Genomic DNA, 20091 nt, shown 5'->3' on the forward strand with positions numbered 1-20091 from the left:
TATTTGGGCTTGCCAATCATGGTTGGTAGATCTAAGTATGACTCCTTTAGAAGCATAAAGGATAGGGTCTGGCAGAGGGTTAACAATTGGAAGCATAAGTTTTTGTCTCCTGCTGGTAAAGAAGTTCTTCTAAAAGCTGTTATTCAAGCTGTGCCTAATTATCACATGAATGTTTTCAAACTCCCAAGGAAACTTTGCAAGGAAATAGTTGCTGTTATGGGAAAATTCTGGTGGGGATTCAAGGAAAATGAAAGGAAGATTCAGTGGAAGAGTTGGTCGAAGATGGGGATGTCAAAAGCTGAAGGGGGGTTGGGATTTCGAGAGTTAGAAAGTTTTAATACTGCTCTACTTGCCAAGCAGTGTTGGAGAATTTTCACTGATCCTCATTCTTTGGCAGCAAGAGTATTAAAAGATAAATACTTTAGACATTCAGATTTCCTTCAAGCAAATTTGGGTCATAGGCCATCTTTGATTTGGAAGAGTTTATGGAGTTCTTTGGGTTTACTGAAACATGGTTTGGTGTGGAGGGTGGGTACGGGTCAGAAAATCAAAGTGTGGGGTGATAGGTGGATCCCAACTTTGACATCACACAGCATACAATCTCCTGTTGCTGTTTTAAACAGTGAAGCAAGAGTAAATGAGTTAATTGATAGTAGCAGAGGGGTATGGAAGGAAGAGCTGGTAAAGGAGGTGCTGAATGAAAATGAAGCTATGGTTGTATGCAATCTACCAATCAGTAAATCTGGTTTGCCTGATAAACAGATTTGGGGTTATACAAAGGATGGCTTTTTTAGTGTTAAGAGTGCATATCATTTGGAGGTGAGTAGGAAAAGAAGAGAGAAAGGGGAAAGTTCAGACGGGCACTCTTTTAACTGGAAAAAGTTATGGGGTTTGAATGTACCAGGGGTTGTTAAAGTGTTCCTTTGGAAAGCCTTAAATGACTGTTTACCAACCAGGACTAATTTGAAAAAAAGAAAAGTGGTGAAAGATGCCTGCTGTCCTATCTGTGAAACTGAGGATGAATCGATCACTCATGCCTTATGGAGTTGCAGGGGATCAATAGATGTTTGGGCTGATAAGAAGAGTCCTCTACAGAAATGGTCAAGTAATGAAGTCCAGTTTTATGAATTATGGGAAAGGCTATCAGCTTCGGTAGCAAAGGAGGAACTGGAACTAGTAGCAGTTGTTATGAGGGGAGTATGGTTCAGGAGAAACACTTTTATTTTTGAGAATAAGTTTACAGATCCTGGAACTATAGTAGAGCAGGCTGCCATTTCACTTGAGAATTTTCAGACATCACAAACTATAAAGAAGGGGGGTATGGGAAGTAATGGAAGGGGAAGACAGGGTTATAAATGGAAGGCTCCTATTGGTGAATGCATCAAAGTCAATTGGGATGCTGGTATAAATAAAAAAGATGAAAGAGTGGGAATAGGGGTTGTGGTGAGGGATGGAAGGGGGGAGGTGATGGTGTCTCTCTGCCACTCGAATGAAGGCTGCTGCAGTCCAGTTGTAGCTGAGCTCCGGGCTTTATGGAGAGCTATGAAGCTATGTGCAGAGCTTAATTTTGAGAATGTGATATTTGAAGGGGATGCTTTAGTTGTTGTGAATGCTGTAAACAGTGAGAAAGAAAGCTGGGAATGGTATGGACAAATGGTAGAAGATATGAAGGGAGTGCTCAAGAATAGACAAAGGTGGAAAGTTCAACATGTTTTTAGGGAATGTAATCAAGTTGCACACCTACTTGTTAAAGTTTCTTTTACTTTCAATGAGGAACAAATCTGGATGGAGTGTTGTCCACCGGAAGTTCAAAGTATTGTTACACAGGAATACTTGTATATGAGTGATTCATAAGTAATACAAAGGAGGTTTCTTTCAAAAAAATATATGGATTTCAATCTAACATAACCTTCTCCATCTCCGAGTATAGAAAATAATATTTAGTAAGATAATCGGTCAACGGCTGCCCAAGCAGATAAATTCAATATTTATTTCTTTTGTGAAATAGATTTTTTAAATTATTATCTGAACGCTATGACTTCAGATGGAAGAAAATATATGAAAAGGTCTTGTAACATTTTTTTGTTGTCAGGATAAATATTTCGGGTAGCATAAAAATTATAAAATGCCTATTTAATATCAATTATTTTCATCTCATCTTATCTAACTATCACAAATTTTTTAAATTCTCACACAAATAAAAATGAACATAAATTCAACTTTTTCAAATCTTAAAATAAAAATAATATTAAAATATATATTCTAATAATATTTTATTTAATTTTTAATTTTTATCTCTTCTCATCTGTGAAAACAAAATAGGCTTCATTGAACCACTTCATTGCCTTATTTTATTTTATGAATAATTCTTCTTGCAATCCACATCTGTGAACTGCTTTGCAGGCCTAAGAGCGTTTCATTTAGAATGAAATGAAATGGAGCGTTTCAGGACATGCAAATCACCCATCTCTGAGTGAAAAATCTCACTGTGAGTGAAAATCCCTTGAAGGAGAAGATGAACTTGCCCTCGTCCTCGCCCCATCACCCTCTCCGTCATCATCGCTTCGGTATTTATCCAAACCCAAATGGAAAAACCTCGATTTCTTCACCCTCCCCATGGCCTCCTTCTCCAAAATCTTCATCTTCTTGACCTTCTCCGATCACCCCACCTACTGATTCTCATTTTTCTTGCAATCATTGATACTTTTTCTCTTTTGGGCATTGATCATGCTCGTCATTTTCTGTGAATACACAGACCATTTGCTTATAAAATGAAGGTTTTGTATTCTTATAGCTGAAATTTCGTTTGCGTATGATTTGTTAGGTGCGTTGTCGATCCTTTGTGCAAGTTCTTCCTTGTATTTATCAGTCAACCCTTCGGCATTCTTCGTCGAGTTTTTGTTATGATCATCAGAATTGGTTTTCAAGGGGACTAGCTTGTCTTTGTATACCGATGTATTTAGTTTAAAAGGGTGCAAAAAAATGTCGATATCGTAGGCTAAGGGGAATGCTGATGTGCAATGTGATCTTTAGGAGGATGGGTTAAGGGGTGTTGCTCTAATGAATTTTGTCTCTGATTTCACATTTTCTTTTCTGTTAATTTAATTGATTTATAGTCGAATCCATTTTTCATATTTTTCTAGGCATTTTATCATGTTCGATTCTGGAAAATTTGTATTGGGTTTTGGAAAAAACAAAAACTGCAAACAACCAAAATGGAAGAAAAGAGAAACGAGTGAGGTAGAGTTGGGGAGCAAAATGCTTGAGGAAAATGTTAAAAAAACAAACAGCATATTCCATCAATGGTGGAGGTGTTTTTTCTATTGATGGTGGAGGAGATTGGGTTGTGGTGGTCGACACTAGGCTGAAGATTTGGTTGGGGGGGCGGGTGACAGTATTGCTTCAGAAGAGAAATGTTGTAGAATACTTGCATTTTTGCTTGGCTTTAGGTTGCAGGAGTAGGAGGGATAAAGTAGTCATTTTTAGCCTAAAAATGGGAATAATCTAGTCATTTTATATGTTAGGATTGCGATACAGTCCTCTTAAGAGGACTGTATATAGCATCTATGTTGTTTTATTAATCTATCACAACCCTTCACATAGTAAAAATACCTTTAATTTTATTGTTATTATTACCACGGTAAATCTACTCAATTTGTTTTACATTAAGATTTTAAAATTTTGGTTTAAAGACGAAAGGCTTCATACCATGTATGATTAATACTTCAATAGAAGAAATAAAAAAGATTTTTCATCTTGTAGTAGTTTTTTTTTTTTTTTTCTTTAAGAGTAATATTAAAGACGAGTCTCAAATACACAAACTTTATGCAAGATTTTTGTAAAAAAAACAAAAACAAAAAAACAAAACAAAACCAAAACCAAAACAAAAACAAAATAAACTCCATCATAAAAAAGTAAAATTTTCACTATTTTTTATGTAAGAGTTTACCCTTTAATAAAACAATTCCACTACGTACAAACGTCACTGCACAAGCGACATGTAAATAGTAGATGTGGCATAGCATTTGTAAGAAAAATAAAATAAAAAATAAATAAAAAGGCAAAAAGTAGACCTTTAAATGTCATGTTTCTCTGCAAATATATTTATAGTTAGAACAAGAAATAGAACCCATAGCTATTTCTCACAGAAACTACAAATTATCCTGCCTCCGAAAAGCAACTCTTTACCAAGAAAAATAAACCCATTTACTAGATTTCATCTAGCAATGAAAAAAAATACTGGATTTCATGATTTAGATTTCTCCCAAAACCCATTTAGACTATTTCTCCAAAATCCAGTTTTCAAATTTTATCCGAGTAGACCTTGTAAACCATTTGGATCTCCTCCATTCGATCTTGAACTCAAACTTTTCATCAATCGTGACCTTCAACCTTGGTTGCAGACTATGGCTCTTCATTTTCTTCTTCTTCTAAAATAATATGAAGTCACCCAGTCAATTTCTTACCACTATGTTCTCTCTCTTTTATTCTTTTTCTTTTTTTAACTGAAATGCTGATAAATAACCAATTAGACTATGAATCCAAATTCCTATATTTATTACAAGCTGACCAACTCAATCTCCAAGATAAAAATCATTATCTTCTATTCAATTCATAAACATTGGATCGTCCAACAATCAAGAAACCGATCCACAAGTAAGCAAACCTGAAAAAGACAAACCATATACAATTTCAATCGGGAAGTTAGCTAGATCCAAAACCCACAACAAATTTATAAAAAGATCCAAACTTTGCATCAAAATTCCTTGAAAACCTATCGGTTAAAGTAAAACCCAGATGCCAAATTCTGCATAAAACTAAGGTCTGGGGGGTGGCACACTAAGAAAAATAAGAACAAATGGCAAACTGCAAAAAACTAAGATCTAGAGGCAAAGTGTTGTATGGCGACCAAGAAAGAGGAATCGAAGGCGGCTTCGAGGGAAGAGACAAAACTGAGGGAAGGAGGAATCGAAGACGGCTTCGTGTGGATCTTAGACTTTCATCTGGATGCTAAGAGAGGCCATAAGCGGTGGCATCAAGGTATGTGGCTTCGAGGGAGAGGCACTACACATGGGATCGGGGAGGACTCAAGTGAGAAGCAAGAGGAAAGAAAATGAGATATGAGAAGGAGGATGTCTTCGAAATGGTGTGTGTGAGATATAGGGTCAAAATGGTGCGTTTGTATTTTTTTCCACATCAACAATCGCTTACACGGCACTTACCCCGTCGACACATCTTGTATATTTGAGATTTGTACATATCATTATTATAGTTTTTATTACTTTGAATTATTTTCATTTTTCACAGCTAATTTTTCTGTTTGTTAAGATATTGAAACTTAATGTATAAAAAAAATTAGTAGCCATAGAATTTTTCACTTTTCATTTTAACTATTGAATGACGTATTGCATTTTTTAATTATTAGGAATTAAAAATTTACATTTTTTTTTTCAATTATGATAGTTAAAATGAATGATAAATATGACCGTACACAATTTTGACAGTTAAATTTTATCCAAGCGAGTAAAATATCAGTTTTTGGTAATTAAAATCTTTAGTGTCTCAATGTCGGTAATCTAAATGATAAAATAGAAAGGGAAATGCAACTTAGTCTCTTTAAGGTTACCGTTCATAGTTACTATTCGATTATTTTATTTTTTATTTAATAATTAAAAAAATGACTATTAATAGAATTATATATTTTTTAATTTTTTTTAATAATTAAAGATGTTAAAAAAATTAAAAAGAAAGGAAAAAAAATAAAAAATTTAAACTAGCGGTACGCTTAAAGGTAAATACTAGATGACCCGCTAGCACTGTTCAAAATAAAAAATCTTGATAATTTTAATTTATAAGAATACTATTTAATTCTTTTAGTATTATCGCTCAAAGTTATCATTTGAATTTTTTAATTTTAATTTTTATTTAATAATTAAGAAAATTATATATTTTTTAATTTTTTTTAATAATTAAAATGCATGATTGTTGTCTTTCTTCTTGATAGTTCATATATAGTCACAGCATTTATGAAAGTTTACTTGTGGGCCAGAATTGCAAAGAGTAGCCCACTTTAAAGTTGTTTAAAAACCCTTAAATTCTGGGCGCAGACGGCACGTTTCTTTACTCTTTACTGGGGTTTAATTTGCAAACTTCTCTAGCCTCTCTCTCTCTCTCTCTCTCAAGTTGACTGAGTTTAATCTGTCACTTTCGTGAGAAAGTTGACTGTTTCTTTGGTGGACCCTTCTTGTATCACTCTCCACCATGGTTAGTATATGTCACCTTCAACTCGAGTTTTCCGCTTTTCCTTTAGGTTACAAGATGAATTTTCTTTTGAAAAATATGTTTTTTTAATCAATTTGCTTGTATTTTGCTTTTTTAGTACTGGGTTTGGTAGAAATAGTTGATATTTAAAGTTGATTATTTTAGGTTTACACACTGGGTTTGATAGTTTGAGTTGAGAAGTTTACGAAGTTTTCTAATAGCATTACTTGTTTGTTAGTATTTGGTGGTTCTGAGTTTTCCAATACGAGGATACGGCTATGCCTTTAAAGAAATTTGTGTATCTCAATTGCACTCGTGGGGTTTCTGAGTCGGTGTAAATAAACCAATGAATTAGATCATGCATGGTGGAGCTCCTTCTTGTTATTGTTTTAAACTCTGGTTGATTGGTTTCTCCCAAATTGATCAATTGCTTAATACGATTTTTACTAGTAATGCTTAAAAAAAATTCTGTGAATTTGGATCTAAAATGAATGTTTATTGGTTTCTCATGGAAATGGATTTTAGCTCCATCTTTATCATTTGAACTTGTTGCTTGATTAGATTGCTTTAACACGGCCCTGTTATGGACCTCAATTCCTTGAAATTCTGCTTTTATCTTTTAAAGTATTCTTATTTAGAGTGTGTTGTAATGATGAATGTCTTTGGTGATATATATACACTTAGACACACACATGTATTTATATAAATGAAGGCTTTTGTTACGTATCCATACATATCTAATGATTATATGTAGATAAATGATGAGAATATTCCAACAAGAGTATATGTTTGTTGTTGCAGGTGACTATTTGTCAGAAGTGTGGTGACAGAGGCTTCTCTTTGGCTTTGATCTACTGTGACAAATGTTCGGTATGACTTATAGCATTGCGTCTGTTAAAATGCATCATTTCCATTGTTTGTCTTTTGGCCGGGAGGGTTCCTGCATACAAACAGTTGTACAGGGTGAGACAGTATTGTTGATTATGTATATAAGGAATGCTAGATACAGTTTTATAGTATGTAAATCTTGTGCAGCTCTTCTGAAAAGTTGGTTTTTTTCACGTGGGTCTCAAGTGTGACCCTCTTTCTTCAAAGAGATTAAATGGAACTAGCACACCACAAGACCAGTGCAGTAATCGTTGGAACACAGAAGGATAACTAACACGAAAAAAATACTGAAGTTTGTATTATTTGTCGTCTTCCCAGGTTTAGTTATTTGACTTTTTAAAAATCCTATGGCAGCATAGAAATTTATTTGTAAGCTCTATGTTCATAAGAACAGATTTCACGTTGAAATTTTCCAATGGAAAAGGACTGCTGTTAACTTTTGCTTTTTGGTTGTTTGTTTGTTTGTTTATGCAGCTATTGCTTGGATGTATGGCCCGTAACTGTTGATGAGTACGTTACTTGGTTTTGTGACAATTGTGAATCAAAGGTAAGAAAGCTATCTACTATCAACTTAACTATTCATGTCCCATCTAGACTAAGCCAATGAAGATTAGGGTTAAAGTAGGGCATGCTTTGCTATTTATTTTTATTACCACTTTCTGCTGTTGTTACATTTTCTTTCCTTTTTTATTGCAGAGTGCTTTAAATGCAATGGCTGTTATTCGTGACCATCAGATCTCTGAATTCCATCACGAGTTTGACAATGGCAGTTTTCGATTACGTCTTGATGAGGCTGAGGCCAGGGTAAGTGATCCGGAGCGCCTTCTTGATGTCCATGAGAGGTCTTTGGTAGAGTCGAAGGGAGAGATTTCAACTAAGAACGTGAGGATAACAGGGCTGGAGCATGAGGTTTCAGATGTTCTGCAAGCTTCTATAAAATCTGATCAGGAACTGAATGCCATTCGGTCTGAAGTGGCCTTTTTGAGAAAAGATAATGAATCTATTGTGAAAGATATAGAGACAGCCCGTGCTGAGACTGAGAAGCTTAAAATTGATTTATTTGCTGCTGAGGATAAAATTAAGGAGACAAAAAGGTTGCATCTGGCTGCCATGGATGATAAACAGCGGCAAGCATTGAACCGTAGGAGGAAAATGATTCATTGTAAGTCTGCATTAGATAATTTGTCTCGAAAATTCAAATCGCAGTTGAAATATAAGCTCCAATCAAAAAACCATTTGAGAATTTCCTTTTCCCACCTCAATACGCGGCGCTTATATCTTTTTCACCGACCGAAAAAATGTAAGCGCCAAACATTGAAAGTGAAAAAAAGGAAATGCTTCGAGGATAAATTAAATCATATGGTTTGAATGAGGAATTAAACTTTGTTCATTAAACTTTGTTCATTGGTTGTTGTTGGAGCAAGACTGGTGATGTTCATACCAAGTTGATTAAACTCTTGATGTATGCATTAAAGATGAGTTCATTGCAATGTTATTGTATTCAATGATGGATGCATTAATAATGATGAGTTAACTGCAAATTAAGATTCTGAACATGAAATAGATTCACTCTTGTTGATATGGAAATAGCATTTCTGTCTTTTTATGCTCTTGTCAATTGGAGGGAGAAAAGAACAATTCCGGTATGATCCGAGCACGTTTGGATACTTTGATCAATCTATTGGTGCCATGCTCGGATTTTTTTCCGACCAAGTACTTGTTTGACTCCGTATCAATCGAAATTGATTATTGTTAATAGAAATGCTAGGTACAAATCTCAAGTAAGCGAGTTTCATTTTTTGAAAAATGGTGGGTCTCATAATGAACAAGCGAGTATTTTTTATGGATTTATATATATATATATATATAATATTATAGATATTATAATATTATTTAATTTTTAATTCTCATCTCAGTTGATATGAAATTTGCACAACAAAATAATCCAGCCTGTATATATTAAGTTAATGTGCCAACCAAAACCCAACTTTTGCTTTAATCAACTAAATTTAAAAATAATGATAATAATAATTACAACTTGATCAACTATAGTGGGCTGGGCTGATTTTTCCTTCCTAAAACTTGCTCTTATCTATCTAACCACTCCCTCTATCCCGTGTTGCTTTAGAAAATACAGAAACATGAATGGAAAACTATTAATAAGTAAATGATTGTGAATTAATAATAATAATATTGATGAATACATTGACTTTGCAACCCCGAAATAGATGATCTTTTCACACATGACCGTAACCAAATTAATTAAAATCAATATATATTAGTCATCCTTACTTTCTGGATGCATGGTAATTTGTGGGCAAAGTAAAACGTTTTTGTCGTATATTCAACATGGAAGTGTCGGTCACGTAATTCTTTTTTAATTAATTGTAAAAACGTGACATCATGAGGAAGTACTTATATATGATGATTTAATTTACATTATATATATAATATGATTATTGATACCGTTATTAAAAGATTTTATAAAATCATGTGATACAACGTTATATCTATTTTACAATAAATATGTAACTAATTTATAATCGGGCGAACTATATCAAGTTATCTGAATTTGTGAGTTTATTTTTATCCAATACTTTTGTGATTAAGGTATTTTTCTGTATAAAATATTGGAACGAGTGGTCGATAATTGAAACATGTACAACTTAAAAGGCTTGATCCACTGAACGTTATAATAGTTTACATACACTCAAATTAAACCATATATATATATATATATATATCTTGCATGCTGAACTTAGTTTGATGAATTTGTGATATAAAAAAAAAAATAATAATAATAATAATTTAAAAATTCTTAGCTAGCTAGGTCGGTCGCGTATTTTCTTATGAAGATATTCTTTCAAGCTGGTCCTGTAATCGAGGTTGTATTCATGAACTTATGTTGTATAAAGAAGAACTTTGAAATGAGCTGAATAATATAATTGAGAGATGCTCACGGATGATCAATAAAAAATTATACATTACTCTCAAAATTTTTTTTAAAAAAAAAACCATTATTTCAACACATAAAATAAGAATAATCTGCCGGCCATGCAGTTCTTTGATCGAATGCTATGTAAATTTATTTTTTCTTATTCAAATTATAATATATATAAATATATATATATATATATATATAATATGCATGGTGCATGGTTGGTAGCATGTCTGGCTTCCACAAGGTCAAAAGTCCGAGGGACGGTAGAGATCAGAGAGGAGATAGAGGAGGAAAGCACGCATTAATTAGGAGTTTTAAACTGATCATGCAATGAATTAACAACTTAATTATTGGAGGAAAAAGTAAAACTACTCCATGTCCCGGTGCATGGTGGCCTGATCATTTCTTCCTCCATTCATACATACATACATACATACATATATATATATATATATATATATATTGTATGCTGACAAATGAAACATATATGGCATGGTACATGCAATACACAATGCACTTGCCATAATATATTTGCATTGAATTCATCTAACAAAATAATTAAAATGAAAAATATATCCATAAGGTATAAACAATGTTGCATTTAGACTTCAAATTCAAACATATATATAGATCAGAAGGGAAAGGATAAAACTTGTGCTTGAACCATAAAAAAGAGATGAAATGCATTAATGCTAATAATAATTTGCAGGCCACAACAAATCAGAGAAAAATAAAGGCCACAAGCCACAACAACACATTGATTAATAAAATTGAATTAAAAAAAAAAAAAAGTTGAGTATGATGTGATATTTGGGCCAAATTGTCCTAAAGCATGCCCCACCAAATTATGATTTGAATAAGCTAAGCAGACAGTGCCATTAAGAATTCTCCAAGTAGCAAAAACCCCATAAAAATAATAATAATAATAATAATAATAATAATAATAATAATAAAAATAAAAACAAATTAAAGTCATATCATCAGAATTAATTCCAGTACTTTAGTCGTCCCTCTCTTTCTATCGATCTTCTTCACCATTGAGCTAGCTAGCTGAACCAAAAAAACACCTCTATGACTCTTAATTTCCTTTATCGAAACAAAACAAAAAAAGGGAAGAATCTATAACAATAATCAGAAGTCGAAGAAATTGTTGAATAAATCTATGGATGGAGTGATGGGGGAAGATGCCATACGAGGTGAAACAAAGGTCGAAGGACTAGGCATGAAACTACCTTCTAGGTAATTCTTGCTGCCATGAAGCACGGGGCTCAAATCATGAAAGAAGCTGCTAAGTGGGCTCGGGTCAGATGGCGGAGAGAAAAAGTTCGATGAAATCGGAGGAAGTGAAGCCGGCCCCGGTGACAGTATCCCCGGGAAAGAGCCCATGACCATCTCAACCCCATGAGCAATCTCTATCCCTTCCATGCCACCCACTTCGCCACTCTGTTGTTTCTTATTCCCTTCTGGAGACTTCACCGCCTTCTCTACCGCCGCATAACGTGCCGCCGGCGAAACTGCACCGCTGTTATTGACATTAAAAGGATTGCTTGAAGGATGATGATCAGCAACAGATGATGAAGATGATGACTGCTGCAGGCGGCCGGTCAGGCTTTGAACAAGGTTCATGAAGTTTCTAGGGCTGGTGTGGATTACTTTGGGCGAGACGGTGTAGATGATGACCGGAGGGCGATACTGAGTAGGTTGTGGTTGTGACGGCTGCTGCGGCGGAGCTAGTGGGGGTTTCTTGATCTTGTGGGAATCTTTGTGCACTCTGAGAGGCGCGGGGCGAGGGCCTTGGAGCTCTCTTCTTGGAGATCTTCCCGAAGGGATATTGTAATTTCCTGAAGAATCCATGCAGCTAGCTGAGTATTGAGCAATGGCGGTCAATACGTACATACATATAAAGAAGGGACCCTAATTTTGATGAAGAGATGATAATATTGATCATAAAATCATGACTAGAACTCAAGCTACTTCTAGAGAAGATCGATCGAGATATTGGGTTTATATATTTAGAGCTGAAAAGGAAATATTTAAAGATCGAGAGAGCAAGTCAATGGAGTGGAAGAATGAATTGAATAGATCAAGAAAAAAAGATGATTGCACCAAACATTTAGGAGGAGGTTGTCCACTTGTAGAGGGAAATTAATATGATATATGTAGAAATGGTATATAATGGCCGGTTTCGTGATGGTATGGATGTTTGAACTTGTCTAAACTTGTGTGGGAGTTGGAAGGGGTCCTTTACAGCCTCGTAATTAGAGGGGGAAGATCTAGAGAGCATGACGTGCCATCCATGTAAGCTTAATGAATTTAGCATTTGTTAACTTAATGAATTTTGACCATAATATATTATTATTATTACATTCATAAAAAAATTACATAAAATAATTCACGTGATTTCATTTGATTTATTAGATCTATTTTATAATAAAAATAACTTTACAATCTGATGAATCACACCAAACTACATTAGTTTATAAAATTACTTTAATTTATATAATTTTTTTGTGATTAGAATATTTTTCATAATATATATGTATGGTATACGTACTTATACATGATGAGAATAATCTAGTGTTTAGGCAGCACATACAATCATATCATGGACCTCTCATTTAGATGGTCCATCTCATGTTGGTATGGCATATTTTGTCATAATATATATAGGGGCTCTAATATATATAGGGCTAGCTCTTTTGGCACGGCACACCTCAAGTGTACAATGAGATGTGCCGGGAGAATGTTTTGTTCATCCAACTCATATCGATGGAATTTTTAAAAGAATAATGATATACATATGCAATCATGTTTATTACATTTTTTTTTTATAATTATGTAAATAAAGTAATGTTATTTTTATAAGTTATTTTATAAAAATACATCTTACTTAAAATATATATAGTTGTATAAAGGTCGACCATAAAAAAAAAAAAAAAAAAATTGTGTCTAATCATTTTCCTTTTCCAAATATATATATATATATATATATATATATATATGCAGGCATATAAGTATGCAGGACTTTAATAAGGTACCTTGAAGCGATCTCGGGGGGAATATATACCAATGATCTTGAAGGGGTTACTTGAATTTGATAGAGCCAAATTAATGCACTTGTATTTTAAATAATTAAGCTTGCTCTTCACTCTGAGTTTTGTTATTTACAATCATATAAATTAATAAATGTGTCATCTTTAACTAATTGACCTATAAAACTATTTAAAACCTGCATATTATATGCTACCTCAATCAGTGTACGTAATTAAAGATGATCAAATTAACAACATGACTCATTTCTAGTAAGTTTGTAAGCGATCAAAGCTCCAATATATAGCACTTAAAGATATCTTAATGCATGAAAAAAGTTAAATTATAAAAGAATTGCACAAGACTTGTATAAATCATTACTTTCTTAGATGTATTCATTCTATCTTATCTTTATTAATTATCAATATATGATATATAGGTAGTAACTTGTACATAGCACTTGGCAGGCTGCCATGGGTTGAGTGGCTCTACAGCGATAGGATCCCGACATGGGATCTACAGTGCTTTTTTTCATGTATTTTTAAATATTTTTTTTATAAAAATTCATAACATCATTAAAATATACTTCTTTAATAATTAAATAAAATAAATAAAAAAAGACGACCGTCGAGATCCTCCATCTCAGCATTTTTCTTGTGGGTTTGCCATGCATATGTGGTTGGACTGTTTCATCTAGGAAGACGCGATCGATGGGTATGTAACTAATAATTTTGAATCTTCCAACAAACATAAAGCATTATTGTCAAAATCTCATGGTCCCTCAAAGTCAATACCATATGTACTTGGTTTCCAACATTGAAGACTATCATCAACTCCTTTTTATTTTTTTATTTTTGGGTCTTTTTTGTTTTTTGTTTTTTTTGTATTCTTTTCCAAGATATATAATTAAATAAGAAATCGTCGTGATTAATTGATACTGTACTCACAAATGAGTAAATTAAACGAATAACCTAAATGATAATTTGTTTTAATACCCATTTTATTTCCATAAGCTGGTCATCTTAATTTATACACATAGTAATTTATATATTATAATTGATTTAGAAATTAAACTTCATAATATATATATATATATTTATATATGTGAATTCTATATAAATAATTAATATCCTTAGGCCTAGCTAGCTAGGTCGATATTGGATGATAATTAATTTGCAGGCCTAGCTAATAATTATAATGTTATTTAATAATAATTAAAAACGTTAATTTATAACTTAATTAGCACATTAGTTACTATGATGTCTGTACATACAGATGGATTGAATAAGTAAAAGAAACATGCATGGGATTAATGTCAAGTCTGGGATTAGTAAAGACAATGGTTGTCGGGGGGGACCAAGTGAGAAAATTCAAAGGGGAAGAGCAATAACTCTCTCTCTCTCTCTCTCTCTCTCTCTCTCTCTCTATATATATATATATTATGTATATTATGTTTGTCCCGTACGTTGGATATATGGCATGACCGAGCAATGACAAATTAGATCAGAAGAACGTGGCAAAACATGAAGGCTTAAGGCAGTACCCTTTGTGCAGAAGGATGTTATAATGGATTTAAATAAAGAGCATTGGTGGTGCAGTAACAATTATATATAATTATTTGACTATATTAAAATAAAATAATATTTTTTTTAAAAAAAATCCTAGAAACATCATATACAATTTATAAACGAATTAGTGTTTTAAAACAACTAAATCAGTATTTTAATTGATGAAATTTCTTGCATTTCTATTATCGGAATTATCATAATATTATTTCAAATGGGATTTTTATCAATAACAAACACGATTTCTTCGGGGAAGCTAATTTTGGATTGCCAAGTGATCCACTTAGATCAGTCTAAGAAGGCCCAGCCCCTGAATATGCTAGAGATCAATAGTCAAGTGTTTACTTAATTGTTATCTAAGTGTTTTTAAATGAGTTTGTGATTTTTTTTTTTTTAATAAATGTTTAAGAGTCCAAAAAAAAAATGTATGAAAAGAAAAGATGAAAAAAAAGTCATTTAACCTTATTGGAGACTACTCTTGTACTACACCCTCGGTAGGTATAATAGGACTATTCTAATATGTAATATTTTTCTATTGCAAAACCTTCTTAAAAAAAAAGATGCTACAAGGCCATCTGAACTTTATTGCTCAGATGACCCTTTTGACACATGTAGTTTATTAAAATATATATACAATCACAAAAGAATAGAGAGAATTTAGGTTTTGGTTTTTCTCTTTTGTATTTTTGAACATCATTTTGTTTTGTGTACGTTTCATTTTTATTTATTTATTTTTATAATAAATCATGTGACACCATTATATGATATCAATTAAACAGTAAAAATTGGATGACTCTGTCGCAGTACTCTTCTTAAATTTGGGAGGGAGGCACGTGTGAAATGATCAATACTGTTCTTTTTTTGATACATTTGGAGAATGGAAGTTTTGAACTCCAGACCTTCATTTCAGAAGCTATGGGTTATGTCAATCAGACCACAAGCCTTTGGCATGATCAATACTGTTTTAAATTGTAGTTATTTATGTTTTTCTTAAGATTTGTTCTATCATTTCCCTTATTTTCTTCAATCTCATTGCTTTGAATGCCATGAAAATATTGTTTTATCGTTTTTTCTCGAGCATAAGATTTAGACTAATGGCAACCAATTCGCATTCAATCTTCTTCAATCATGAATTCTAATCAGGCTCAATTTGTTATTATTTTCCAAGAAAATAATGGCTGCAGGCAAATCTTTATTAATTTACTCGTAGAGATTCACACGCCAATGCCATTTAAGAGCAAACTTTATTCATATATAGTCACCAAAACAGAAGAAACACGGAGTAATAGAAAAGCTAGCTAGTCACGATCCTCGATGGTTGGTGCATGACCAGTACTCATGTTTTACCACAAAACGAAACATCCAGACACGTACTTACATGGCATCTATTTTAGAAGAGAAATGTTTTAGTCACAAAAAGATCTCACAAAAGTAAATCAACAAATTGACATGGTTTGATATTGTACGTTAAATTTTAAAAGTACTTTTATTATAAAATAGATCTAAAAAACTATGTCAAGTTTGTAGATTTATTTTTGTAAAATCGTTTTGTGACTGTAGTAGTGCTTCTCTTCCTAGAAACAACCTAATTATTCAGAAAACAAACAGACATTAAACCCAAATTAACAAAGCATGGATGTAATAGCTTTATTCATAATACGATCAAGAATCTAATTAATTATATCCTCCACGACCAGTGGTATTGTAGCTATTGTATCCTCCCCGCCCGTTGGTGTTAGTTTGAAGAACCCTTCTTCCTGCAATTACCGTAAATTAATTAATTATATGATGTCAAACATTGAGGATATACGTTAGGAATGATAAGAGGAAAAATAAAATTAATCACATATGAAATAAAATTTATGTGGTTCGATAACGTGCTTACATCTATAGAAAATTTTTATATTCAGATAATAACAAAATATGTAGTGGGCCACTGTACAAGGATTTAATACAAATTTGCCAAAAAAACTACAACGAATACTTATTCAATTAGGTCATCAAACAGCTGGACCATCACAAACACGACCAGGCTCCACACATAGATATGAGTCCAACAATATATAGTGAGTACTTTCAAAACACAACTCAAAACTGTTTAATTTTCTCTCAAACACGCAAGAAGGATGGTATGTATAAGCTAAATTGCAGCATATATACTTGCAGGCAACTTTTGCATGCAAGATGGATGGAATTAGATTTTGATGAAAGCAAGTATGCAAAGAGAATGCATCTCTAACTAAAAATGCAGAGGAAGGTTTAGCGTGATGTCATTTTGCTACTAGAAGCCCATGCAGTACTACAAGACTGAAATAAAATGCTGAAAATACCAAGCTTAAGCTGATCTGTCAAGGATGCATCAAGTGCAGCAGTGGCCACCTCAGTGGACATGAGCAGAAAGATCGCAACAAGAACAGCCAAAACTATGAACTTGGTGGCCTTAGTAGTAGCCATTCTTGCCATGCTGAATTTTGAGGAAGAAGATGCTTATTGCTAGCTTTAAGTATACAAAACCTTTGCAGATGACAATGGAGATCTACCTGTTTTGGGGTCACAACGTACATATTTATAACCAATTAAGGATAAGAACTCTGTCCACGGCCCTATTATTTCTTTATTTATTTATTTTTCCTTTATAAAGAAGAAAGAATGCAAGATTTGGTAAACCATATTGGAAGATATAACACCTTTAGTGATGCCGGTCAAGTTTATCCGTATAAAGGTGTCGTCTTCATGACCACATGGTCAATATCAGCGGCAATTTTTTGCTATAATCAATCTGGTTTCTTACATCTTTAATTAAACTACGTGGTTAACCCATATAATCACCAAATCCTTTGATCTTGTTCATTTAGTATAAGAGAAATGTTTTATAACCATAACGTAATTTTATAAAAAGAAACTCATAAATAATCATAACTTGACGTAGTATATCATATTATAAATTTATTTTTATTATAAAATAAATTTAGAATATTATGTAAATTTAATTACGTCAATTTAGAAATTTAATATTATGACATATTTTTATGACTATAGCAGTTTTTTTTAAATATAAAACACATATAATTATATGAAATCCATGATATAATTTCTTCTCTTAGAAAGAGCTAGAAACCCATTTCAAATTTCGTTTTGTATGACCCAAGTGTCCGTATGTGTGTGTGTATATATATATATATATATATATAGAGGTTGCCTCTATTTTTGGTAATGAGGACGGGCCGCCAAAGTGGATTAGACTGGTAAATTTCAAGTAGCCAGTCAAATTTTCCTACGTATCATCACAACTTGGCAGCTGGATTTTCCTACAAAAGATTTTGTACTTACACTCGGCGAAACTTGCGCCGTTTGGTTTTGTTAAGAGTTTACTGAACAATTTAATATTTACACACATAATTTTTAAATTATTAAATTTATCTTAATTCAATATATTTTTACACTTGAAATCAATAATTTTTTTTAACTTGATATATCTTTATACGTAAAATTTATAATTCTTTTCAATTTTTTATAAATAAATTTAAATTCATCTTAACATTTAAATAAATTTAACATTGTTAACTTAATGAATTAATATTATCTTAACCATAATATATGACTATTGTTACATACATAAAATAATTCACGTAATTTTATCTGATTTATTAAATCTATTTTATAATACAAATAATTTTATAATCTGATGAACTACACAAATTATATTAGTTTACGAAATTATTTTAATTTTTATATTTTTTTATGGCTAGAATATTTTTCATAATATATATGTATGGTGTAGGTACTTATACATGATGACATGATGAGAATAATCTAGCGTTTAAGCAGCACATACAATCATATCATGGGCCTCTTATTTAGATGGTCCATCTCATGTTGGTATGGCATCTTTTGTCATAATATATATAGGGGATCTAATATATAAAGGGTCAGTTCTTTTGGCACGGCATACCTCAGAACACCTCGTGTCATTACAAGAAATCCGCCTTTTGCAACGGTTTTAATTTATAAAATTGCTGCAATAGCTTATTAAAAGACGCTGCATACTTTTAAAATAATAATTTTCTTTTTTGATTTCTTGTAGTGGTTGTATAAAGATCGACCATAAAAAAAAAGTTATCTAATTATTTTTCTATTCCAAATATATATATATATATATACACTAGATGAAAGCAATGTGTAATGCATGTTTGCTTAGTTTATAATTTTTTTTGCTAACAACTAATTTTTTATTAATAAGGACATAATGTTTTTGATTAATTAAATAATAATGTAATGTTTATATAATTTATAAATAATTACATGTTGTGATATGTTATAAAAGAAGATCATTAATAGAAGCTATAACATGGTCCTATATATTATATCATTAGTTTTTAGTGATAAACCAGTTCCTTCAAACTCAGTTGCACTAAAAAAATTCACCAAAAGCATGCTAGGATAGTAAAAACAAATTTTCTTATTGATGAGATTAAAAAGAAGGTTTAGTATGTTCAATGCATGTTGACACCACGAACATACAGCTCTAAATTATCATGCATAAAGAAACACACAGAAGTCAAAAGGAATATATTCAACCAAAAGGGAAAAATGTGGCACATCCAGAAAATTTGCCCCACACAGAAGTCAGTTCAGTAGTATCATCGAAATACTGATGTAATGATGTAGTAATATAATTTCTATATAAATAATTTACTCTTTTTAAGAAGAGGTGCAATCCAATCCAAGTACACTGGGTGCATACAAGAGAAAGCAACTCATTGGAGGGAGGGAAAAGGGTAAACAAAGAGCCAAAGATACTCTTGAGCCAAATTTCTATTTGATGTTTGGAATGTGATAGAATTGTTCAGCACTGCATAAATGATGTTACTATATCAATTTTGATTTCGAAGTTCAATATCTTGAGACCACTTGAGTACTAAAGGAAAGTCAAATGCTCCCAAGTTCCTTTGAAACTGGTATAAGTAGTTGAATTGTAAGATGTATAGAATGGCTAATTAGACATTCTTCTTCATCATGTCAAATCGAGTAGCCTGAACCAAGCCCAACCACCCATAGTCAAAGAAATATGGAAAATAAATTACTAAATAAAAAATTTGAAGATATGTTTGAAAGGCCAATTTGGAAGTAACTGCAGTGTCGTCATAGCATAGTTTTGCAAGCATGGCATTGGAAAGTGAGGTGAAGACTCAACACTCAATCCTTATCCTTTGGAAAAGGGTAAAAGCTAAGAGACAAAGCAAACAATTATCGAATGACTGTAGAGAAAAAAGGAAAAATTTGCAAAACAGTATTGAAAGCTAAGAGACAACCATAAATATTCTTGACAGAAAAATCTAATGCGTATAAAAATTTATTCAGCTAAATGCGATGAAATAAAAGCAAAAATAAGATTATGATATGAAT

General features: G+C 32.4%; 2 protein-coding genes and 1 long non-coding RNA gene across 8 annotated transcripts; 1 reads left to right on the forward strand and 2 right to left on the reverse strand.

Annotated features, from left to right (window-relative positions):
- Positions 1-6116: 6116 nt before the first annotated feature.
- On the forward strand, positions 6117-8654 carry LOC122298618 (rho-associated protein kinase let-502-like). 6 transcript variants are annotated; one of them, XM_043108445.1, is made up of 4 exons: positions 6117-6264; positions 7063-7467; positions 7624-7696; positions 7846-8654. In XM_043108445.1, exon 4 carries the CDS (start codon positions 7861-7863, stop codon positions 8515-8517), a length of 657 nt encoding a protein of 218 aa, XP_042964379.1. In that variant the 5' UTR covers positions 6117-6264; positions 7063-7467; positions 7624-7696; positions 7846-7860; the 3' UTR covers positions 8518-8654. The 6 variants fall into 6 exon arrangements, with proteins under 6 accessions (XP_042964379.1, XP_042964380.1, XP_042964382.1 ...); XM_043108446.1 differs by having other exon boundaries at positions 7063-7224; positions 7297-7696; XM_043108448.1 differs by having other exon boundaries at positions 7063-7224.
- Positions 8655-10679: 2025 nt separating this feature from the next.
- On the reverse strand, positions 10680-12244 carry LOC122299576 (protein MKS1-like). Its single transcript, XM_043109952.1, has one exon. The coding sequence runs from the start codon at positions 11984-11986 to the stop codon at positions 11222-11224; it is 765 nt and encodes a 254-aa protein (XP_042965886.1). The 5' UTR covers positions 11987-12244; the 3' UTR covers positions 10680-11221.
- Positions 12245-15898: 3654 nt separating this feature from the next.
- On the reverse strand, positions 15899-17214 carry LOC122299829. Its single transcript, XR_006239778.1, has 2 exons — positions 17016-17214; positions 15899-16442 (listed from the first exon to the last, which is right to left on the reverse strand). It is a non-coding gene; the product is annotated as an uncharacterized LOC122299829 (long non-coding RNA).
- Positions 17215-20091: the final 2877 nt, after the last annotated feature.

This window comes from Carya illinoinensis, chromosome 16, assembly GCF_018687715.1.
Source record: "Carya illinoinensis cultivar Pawnee chromosome 16, C.illinoinensisPawnee_v1, whole genome shotgun sequence".
Classification (NCBI taxonomy): Eukaryota; Viridiplantae; Streptophyta; class Magnoliopsida; order Fagales; family Juglandaceae; genus Carya; species Carya illinoinensis.

Bases quoted from the DNA above. Each gene is read 5' to 3' on its own strand.
- LOC122298618 (XM_043108444.1), top strand. From the start codon at position 7,861: ATGGCTGTTATTCGTGACCATCAGATCTCTGAATTCCATCACGAGTTT.
- LOC122299576 (XM_043109952.1), bottom strand. From the start codon at position 11,986: ATGTACGTATTGACCGCCATTGCTCAATACTCAGCTAGCTGCATGGAT.